A 9,676-nucleotide genomic window follows, 5' to 3' on the forward strand; every position below is an offset into this window, starting at 1 on the left:
CGCTGTTGTCTCCAGTGCGCCCTCGCCGCCAGATTCCGTCACCGTCAACGGGATTCCTCGCCGCCGTTGCCGCCGTAGCGGATCTCCACCGAGTTAGGGTGAGATTCGAACCCTAGTGCTTTGCCCTTCTGATTTTTGCACTAGTGATTTGCGCCCACAGTTTTCCCACAGATTGAAACTTCTGTCCAACATTGATTCCTAGAACTAGGTTTGAGCAAAATTTTAGGTTTAGGGTTTCTCAGAGTTCACCTCGGAGCAAACGAATTGAACCCACTTGGAGTCGCCGATCTGGCCTCGACCATTGCACTTAGTACGTTTCGGTGTAACCAAAATAAACTAATCGGTGAGACCGAGTTTGTCTCTCTGTTGTACCATATGCGCTTCGGTAAAACCAGGATTCACATCGGTCTGACTGAAAAAGTGAAACCCTAGTTTCAGTTGCTGCTTCGGCACTTCAAGGAGGAGGGAGCACTATGGGTGAAGGCCGGTCTACTCAAGGGTGACGTGCACGGTTTCAAGGAGGGTAACACTCATTTCATCAAATAGAAAAGGAGGGTAACGCAGCGTGGGCAGGTCAGGAGTAGTTCGTTTAGATTTTTGGGGTGGCGCCGGATATGTTCCTCATGTAAATATATTGTAAAACTGTGGAGCTTCGGGGAGTCTCCCCCTTCTTCTTTAATGAATGATTATTCTAGGAAAAAATAAACATTGCTATTTTTAATTATTATTATTTTTTCATTCCCATATCATCAGGTGGTAATTCCCCTCTCTTCCCTGGCAACTAGCCGTTGCGTTGCGAGCTTGCGGCCGCCCGCCGTGCGCCCCTGTCGTCGACCCCTACAATACCGCTCCCAATCAAATCCCTAAATCTCACAAGTCATCGAGCAATCTGTGACTTTCTCTCTCTCTCCCTCCCCTCCCGTGCTCGCCGCCGCCGCCTCCCCTCGCCGATCCGGGGGAGACGAATCCCTCTCGCTCTCGAAAGATCCCCGTCTCTGCTCGCCAGTCCGCTCGTCGTTGAATCACAGCATCCCGTTCGCGTGCTAATTTTTGCCCGATCGATCTGTTGATCCGCGTTTGCTTCTGCAGTTCCGCGCCGCCTTTTCTTGTTACGATTACTGTTATTTGTTTGCCTGTTCTTTTTCTTCTACTCTAACCATGGATGCAGGCTCCCGCTCGATCTCCTCCGGCAAGAACCGCGCCGCCGTGCAGCGGCCGCCGCTCCAGGAGGCCGGATCCCGCCCCTACATGCCGTCGCTGAGCACGCGCAACCCGTCGGCCAAGTGCTACGTAAGTTCTTGGATCCGAGATCCCGCAGATGCGTGTGCGCGTACGGTGTTCGACGGAATGCCTGACCGGGTTTCTTTTTCCCCTTCTGTGCGTGCAGGGAGACAGGTTCATCCCGGACAGGTCAGCGATGGACATGGACGTGGCGCACTACCTGCTCACGGAGGGCAAGAAGGACAAGGAGAACGCAGCGGCATCCCCGTCCAAGGAGGCCTACCGGAGGCTTCTGGCCGAGAAGCTGCTCAACAACCGGACACGGATCCTCGCCTTCAGGAACAAGCCGCCGGAGCCCGAGAACGTGTTTGCTGCCGACACGGTTTCTTCTCACCAGGCCAAGCCGGCCAAGCAGAGGCGCTACATTCCCCAGGTATGGGCATCCTCGTGGTTCTACTAATGCATTGAAGCAAAGCTACAGATGTGGTAGCATTTGGTGGTGGTTATTGATGTCACTTGACAATTGCAGTCTGCCGAGAGGACTCTGGATGCACCGGACCTCGTCGACGACTACTACCTCAACCTAATGGACTGGGGGAGCAGCAACGTGTTGTCCATTGCGCTGGGCGACACCATGTACCTGTGGGACGCCTCAAGTGGATCCACATCTGAGCTCGTGACAGTCGAGGAGGACAACGGCCCCATCACCAGCGTCAGCTGGGCTCCTGATGGCCGGCACCTTGCTATCGGGCTCAACTCGTCTGACATCCAGCTCTGGGACACCAGCTCCAGCCGCCTGGTTAGCATACACTTCCATCATCCCAAAATGTTGTCCATGTCCTAACGAGGTTGATCAGATGCTTAATTACATTCTTCTTTGTATGCAGTTGAGAACTCTGAAAGGTGTGCATGAGTCAAGGGTCGGTTCGCTGGCATGGAACAACAACATCCTGACGACCGGCGGCATGGACGGCAGGATCGTGAACAACGACGTGAGGATCAGGGACCATGCCGTGCAGACTTACCAGGGGCACAGCCAGGAGGTGTGCGGGCTCAAGTGGTCTGGCTCAGGGCAGCAGCTGGCGAGCGGTGGCAACGACAACCTTTTGCACATCTGGGACGTGTCGATGGCTTCGTCCATGCCGTCTGCAGGCCGCAACCAGTGGCTGCACAGGCTCGAGGACCACACGGCTGCCGTGAAGGCGCTCGCATGGTGCCCATTCCAGAGCAACCTGCTGGCAACCGGCGGCGGCGGTAGCGACCGGTGTATCAAGTTCTGGAACACACACACCGGCGCATGCCTGAACTCGGTTGATACCGGGTCACAGGTGTGCTCTCTTCTGTGGAACAAGAATGAGAGGGAGCTGCTGAGCTCACACGGGTTCACTCAGAACCAGCTGACATTATGGAAGTACCCTTCGATGGTCAAGATGGCTGAGCTCACTGGCCATACCTCCCGCGTTCTTTTCATGGCACAGGTACATTCCCATCGCCATTTTGATTCTTTGCAGATACTATCAACATGTTAACCTGATCGTTTGATCGTCCTCTTGTGGTGTGAAACTGCAGAGTCCTGATGGTTGCACGGTAGCGTCGGCTTCTGCGGACGAGACCCTCCGCTTCTGGAACGTGTTTGGCACTCCTGAGGTGGCCAAGCCTGCACCCAAGGCTTCCCACTCCGGCATGTTCAACAGCAGCTTCGCCCATATCCGCTAAGATGAACAATGCGAACAATCTCTTGAACTGGATATAGTCCTATGGACCGCTGTGTTGTGTGTACAGATAACAGGCTAAATACCTGGGTGTATATACCGCTGATGTACTGCCTAAACTGTGGATAAGATAATATACGGATGGAGCCCCCGAAATTCGGCTCCCGGGGACGTAGGCACATTGCCGAACCTCGTTAACAAATGCCTGTGTCTTTGTTGGTTGGCTGTGATTGCTTTACTTTGTGTGCATATATTTTGTTCATGGTATATTTCTCGAATTCGCACTTGCGCTTTCCCAGCTTAATCATGCTCAGCTTGGGTTTGTGATTCATCCAGCTTAGACTTGTGTAGTTCATCCAGAAGATTTAGGGGTATGCTATTTCTTTTTCTTAGTGTGATGTTTCTTCCAGAATCGCCCTTTGGCTGAGCAGATGACCTGAAGGAGCATGGAACTCGTAGCCATATGCAATGCAACTTTGCTGTAATCAAGCTCCACTGCACGGAAGTTGTGCATAATAATCTTTGTCTGGAAACTGAACCTGTTGCTAGGTGCTACCTGTCCGAGCAACACGGCTTTGCTCTTGCCCAACTCAGTCTCAGTGGTACGACCTCGAAATGTAGAGCCTGGTCAGACTGTAACTTCAGATAAGATTGATTTCATTCGTTTGATTTAATTTGTTCTCTGGGGACGAGCATCAATAGAAGATCAGTAAACAAGTTTGCCAACTCCGCGGCAGGTCTGAACCTATTGCCGAATTGAATATATGATGCCTCAATTGAAATTTAAATGGAACTTTCCACTCTACTGAATCTGTGTGTGTTGCCTCATCTATGTACACTGTAGGAGGTCTTTTGCAATGTAAGCAATCTTCAATTCAAACATCACATAGCACCAGAATGATTTTTGGTTGCATGTTTCGATTTCGTACCGCATACTTCATGAGCCTGACCAGGGAGTTTTGATTCGGCGAGGGTTGAGATGTGTGTAGGTTTTCTGTTATTTGGTTTAATAATTCGTCTATGCTTTGTATTTGTAAGGCCAGCTCTAACCGATTCCGTAAAAGTTAAAAGGAGGATCCGGCTGAGTAAAGTTAGAGGAGGAAAAAAGTTACTCCTCTATAGGTGGTCGCACCTATCTGGTCCCCTAAACTTTAGTGGAGTTAAAAGAAATTTACTCCTCTACATTTTTTGTTCTAGCCGCATGAACTTATATTTAGTAAGAAGGGAGTATATCATAAAAACATTGAAATGAAAACATGCATAACATATAATTTTATCATCGCGATTTTCAAATTAAGACATGCATAGTACATCCAAAAGGCATCACTTCAGATACAAAGTTTGATCTAAAACCACCATGAACATAACATGTGTATGGTATGGACTGAGCCAACCAATGGCATGCACGAACTCAAACAAGATGGTTGCCGAAGAAGACATCACTGCTGCCACCACAACCATCCTCTGGGCCGGCGCCACCACCACCACCATCCTCTCGGCTGGCACCACCACCACCACCAGCATCCTCTCGGTTGGTACCAACACCACCACCACCATTCCGAAGAGAGCCTTCCACTTGGGTCAAGATCTCCCCACGAGTGAGCTCCCAATACTTTCTTGTGGTTTCATCCGTTGTGGTCGGATTCATGAACATGATAGCACATTCTTTCGCCTTCTTGGCATCACGAATCCTCTCCTTCTCAAGTGCAAAGCCTACGCTCCTCCGCCTTCAACTTTCTCTCTTCCTCCGCCAACTTAGCCTTCCATTTCTCATCCTCCAACACCTTGAGCTCATTCCACCTCGCCATCTTCTCTTCTTTGCGTTCGGCCGCCAACACCTTCTTGGCCTCAATCACGACGACAAGTTCTTCTTTGTATGTGCGACTGTACGCATTTCTCTTCTCTTCTTTCTTTTGCAATTTTGTTCCCTTCCAGTCTATTGTTGGCCTATTCATCAATCTCGTCCTCCTCAACGGATATGCTCAATCCTTGATCTCTTTGGAGTGGTCTTCAAAACTCTTTGAATCCACTTCTTGTTCTTGCATATTACTTTTGTGGCAATGATGCAACATGAAGGGTTTGTGGCCGAACTTCATGTTCCTATGCTTAAATAGTTCTTGGATGTAGGAGCCATACTCCGCCACTTGCACACAGCTTGGTGGTGCATGATTTACTTGATTGATGCACCCGGTGGTGCATGATTCACTTGATTGATGCACCCGGAACATCGGTTGCATTCATCATGAATGGTGCTCCAACGATGCCCAAGAGAACTTTGTGTACGGCTTGATTGCACCTCCGTGAAGTTATTGTAGTGGTCCGTAATTCTCTCCCAAAACATGGTCTTATTTTGATCCGTTCCAATGGCTGCATCCATGTAGATGTTCATCTAAGCATCGTAAAGAGCAACATCTTCAATTTGACTGTAGTTGGCAGTGCATGACCTTGATGACCGGGTGCTTGCTTTGGTTGCCTCCACAACCTCCTCTTCATTGACCACCTCCTCATCGGCGACCTCCTCTTCTTCGACCGCCTTCGGATGATCCCAGATTGGGTCATAGTTGAGATCATCTAGCCCCATTGTCACCGAGGACTCCAAAGACGCTAAGAATTGTTGGGGAATGTAGTATTTCAAAAACTTTCCTACGATCACGCAAGATCTATCTAGGAGAAGCATAGCAACGAGCGGGGAGAGTGTGTCCACGTATCCTCGTAGACCGAAAGCGAAAACGTTTAGTAACGCGGTTGATGTAGTCGAACGTCTTCATGATCCAACCGATCCAAGTACCGAACGTACGACACCTCCGTGTTCAGCACACGTTCAGCACGATGACGTCCCTCGAGCTCTTGATCCAGTTGAGGACGAGGGAGAGTTCCGTCAGCACGACGGCGTGGCGACGGTGATGATGAAGTTACCGGCGCAGGGCTTCGCCTAAGCACTACGACGATATGACCGAGGTGTTAACTGTGGAGGAGGGGCGCCGCACATGGCTAGGAACAATTGATGTGTGTTCTAGGGGTGCCCTCCCCACATATATAAAGCAGGGAGAGGGAGGGAGGCAGCCTAGGGGGCGCCCAAGTAGGAGGAATCCTACTTGGGCCCCTAGTCCAATTCCCCCCTACCATATTTGGACAAGGGGGAAAGGAAGGAGGGGGGAGGGGAAGGAAGTAGGAGTCCTACTTCATACTTTCCTTTTCCTCCTCTCCTTTCCCTTTCTCCCCACGTGGCTGGCCCTATAGGGGGCGCACCAGCCCCTTGTGGGCTGGTGTGTTCCCTTACTTGGCCCATTAAGCCCATATCTTTGCCGGGGGTTGCCCGGAACCCCTTCCGGTGACCCGGTATCACCCGGAACACTTCCGGTGTCCAAATACCATCGTCCTATATATGACTCTTTACCTCTCGACCATTTCGAGACTCCTCTTCATGCCCGTGATCTCATCCGGGACTCCGAACAAATTTCGGTTCATCAAATCACATAACTCATAATACAAATCATCATCGAACGTTAAGCGTGCGGACCCTACGGGTTCGAGAACTATGTAGACATGACCGAGACACATCTCCGGTCAGTAACCAATAGCGGAACCTGGATGCTCATATTGGCTCCTACATATTCTACGAAGATCTTTATCGGTCAAACCGCATAACAACATACGTTATTCCCTTTGTCATCGGTATGTTACTTGCCCGAGATTCGATCGTCGGTATCATCATACCTAGTTCAATCTCGTTACCAGGAAGTCTCTTTACTCGTTCCATAATGCATCATCCCGCAACTAACTCATTAGTCACATTGCTTGCAAGGCTTATAGTGATGTGCATTACCGAGAGGGCCCAGAGATACCTCTTTGATACATGGAGTGACAAATCCTAATCTCGATCTATGCCAACCCAACAAACACCTTTGGAGACACCTGTAGAGCATCTTTATAATCACCTAGTTACGTTGTGACGTTTGATAGCACACAAGGTGTTCCTCCGGTATTCGGGAGTTGCATAATCTCTTAGTCAGAGGAACATGTATAAGTCATGATGAAAGCAATAGCAATAAAGCTAAACGATCATTATGCTAAGCTAACGGATGGGTCTTGTCCATCACATCATTCTCCTAATGATGTGATCCCGTTCATCAAATGACAACACATCTCTATGGTCAGGAAACTTAACCATCTTTGATTAACGAGCTAGTCTAGTAGAGGCATACTAGGGACACTTTGTTTTGTCTATGTATTCACACATGTATCAAGTTTCCGGTTAATACAATTCTAGCATGAATAATAAATATTTATCATGATATAAGGAAATATAAATAACAACTTTATTATTGCCTCTAGGGCATATTTCCTTCAGTCTCCCACTTGCACTAGAGTCAATAATCTAGTTCACATCGCCATGTGATTTAACACCAATAGTTCACATCACCACCATGTGACTAATACCCAAAGGGTTTTACTAGAGTCAATAATCTAGTTCACATCGCTATGTGATTAACACCCAAAGAGTACTAAGGTGTGATCATGTTTTGCTTGTGAGAGAAGCTTAGTCAATGGGTCTGTCACATTCAGAGCCGTATGTATTTTGCAAATTTTCTATGTCTACAATGCTCTGCATGGAGCTATTCTAGCTAATTGCTCCCACTTTCAATATGTATCCAGATTGAGACTCAGAGTCATCCGGATCGGTGTAAAAGCTTGCATCGGCGTAACTCTTTACGATGAACTCTTTATCACCTCCATAACCGAGAAATATCTCCTTAGTCTTCTAAGGATAATTTTGACTGCTGTCAAGTGATCCACTCCTGGATCAATATCGTACCCCCTTGCCAAACTCATGGCAAGGTACACAATAGGTTTGGTACACAACATAGCATACTTTATAGAACCTATGGCTGAGGCATAGAGAATGACTTTCATTCTCTTTCTATTTTCTGCCGTGGTCGTGTTTTGAGTCTTACTCAACTTTACACCTTGCAATACAGGCAAGAACTCCTTCTTTGACTGTTCCATTTTGAACTACTTCAAAAATCTTGTCAAGGTATGTACTCATTGAAAAATCTTATCAAGCATCTTGATCTATCTCTATAGATCTTGATGCCCAATATGTAAGCAGCTTCACCGAGGTCTTTCTTTGAAAAATTCCTTTCAAACACTCCTGTATGCTTTCCAGAAAATTCTACATCATTTCCGATCGACAATATGTCATTCACATGTACTTATCAGAAAGGCTGTAGTGCTCCCACTCACTTTCTTGTAAATACAGGCTTCAGCGCAAGTCTGTATAAAACTATATGCTTTGATTAACTCATCAAAGCATATATTCCAACTCCGAGATGCTTGCACGAGTCCATAGATGGATCGCTGGAGCTTGCACATTTTGTTAGCACCTTTAGGATTGACAAAACCTTCTGGTTGTATCATATACAACTTTTCTTTAATAAATCCATTAAGGAATGCAGTTTTGATATCCATTTGTAAGATTTCATAAAATGTGGCAATTGCTAACATGATTCGGACAGACTTTAAGCATCGATACGAGTGAGAAAATCTCATCATAGTCAACATCTTGAACTTGTCAACAACCCTTTTCGACAAGTCGAGCTTTGTAGAGAGTAACACTACTAGCAGCGTCCGTCTTCCTCTTGAAGATCCGTTTATTCTCAATGGCTTGTCGATCATCGGGCAAGTCCACCAAAGTCCACACTTTGTTCTCATACATGGATTCTATCTCAGATTTCATGGCCTCAAGCCATCTGTCGGAATGTGGGCTCATCATCGCTTCCTCATCGTTCGTAGGTTCAGCATGGTCTTGTAACATGACTTCCAGAACAGGATTACCGTACCACTCTAGTGCGGATCGTACTCTGGTTGACCTACGAGGTTCGGTAGTAACTTGATCTGATGTTTCATGATCATCGTCATTAACTTCCTCACTAATTTGTGTAGGCATCACTGGAACTGATTTCTGTGATGAGCTACTTTCCAATTTGAGAGAAGGTACAATTACCTCATCAAGTTCTACTTTCCTCCCACTCACTTCTTTCGAGAGAAACTCCTTCTTTAGAAAGGATCCACTCTTAGCAACAAAGATCTTGCCTTCGGATCTGTGATAGAAGGTGTACCCAACAGTTTCTTTTGGGTATCCTATGAAGACGCACTTCTACGATTTGGGTTCGAGCTTATCAGGTTGAAGCTTTTTTTACATAAGCATCGCAGCCCCAAACTTTAAGAAACGACAGCTTAGGTTTCTTGCTAAACCACAGTTCATATGGTGTCATCTCAACTGATTTTTTAGACGGTGCCCTATTTAACGTGAATGCAGCTATCTCTAATGCATAACCCCAAAATGATAGTGGTAAATCAGTAAGAGACATCATAAATTGCACCATATCTAATAAAGTACGGTTACGACGTTTGGACACACCATTACGCTATGGTGTTCCAGGGGGCATGATTTTTTGAAACTATTCCACATTGTTTTAATTGAAGGCCAAACTCGTAACTCAAATATTCGCCTCCGCGATCAGATTGTAGAAACTTTATTTTCTTGTTACGATAATTCTCCACTTCACTCTGAATTTCTTTGAACTTTTTAAATGTTTCAGACTTGTGTTTCATTAAGTAGATATACACATGTATGCTTAAGTCATGTGTGAAGGTCAGAAAATAACGATACCCGCCGCGAGCCTCAACACTCGTCGGACCGCATACATCAGTATGTATTATTTCCAATAAGTTAGTGGCTC

At 47.0% G+C, this 9,676-nt stretch overlaps 1 protein-coding gene across 1 annotated transcript; it reads left to right on the top strand.

Annotated features, from left to right (window-relative positions):
* The first annotated feature begins 827 nt into the window (after positions 1-827).
* On the top strand, positions 828-3,089 carry LOC123121982 (cell division cycle 20.2, cofactor of APC complex). Its single transcript, XM_044542089.1, has 5 exons — positions 828-1,290; positions 1,388-1,654; positions 1,751-2,020; positions 2,109-2,699; positions 2,791-3,089. Exons 1-5 carry the CDS (start codon positions 1,159-1,161, stop codon positions 2,935-2,937), a joined length of 1,407 nt encoding a protein of 468 aa, XP_044398024.1. The 5' UTR covers positions 828-1,158; the 3' UTR covers positions 2,938-3,089.
* Positions 3,090-9,676: the final 6,587 nt, after the last annotated feature.

Source organism: Triticum aestivum, chromosome 5D (genome assembly GCF_018294505.1).
Source record: "Triticum aestivum cultivar Chinese Spring chromosome 5D, IWGSC CS RefSeq v2.1, whole genome shotgun sequence".
Lineage (NCBI taxonomy): Eukaryota > Viridiplantae > Streptophyta > Magnoliopsida > Poales > Poaceae > Triticum > Triticum aestivum.

What these genes read in the sequence shown, in the direction of transcription:
- LOC123121982 (XM_044542089.1), top strand. Translation starts at nt 1,159, where the DNA reads ATGGATGCAGGCTCCCGCTCGATCTCCTCCGGCAAGAACCGCGCCGCC. An exon ending in ACCCGTCGGCCAAGTGCTAC is followed by an intron (nt 1,291 to 1,387) that starts GTAAGTTCTTGG and finishes CTGTGCGTGCAG; the next exon opens with GGAGACAGGTTCATCCCGGA. An exon ending in GCGTTCTTTTCATGGCACAG is followed by an intron (nt 2,700 to 2,790) that starts GTACATTCCCAT and finishes GTGAAACTGCAG; the next exon opens with AGTCCTGATGGTTGCACGGT.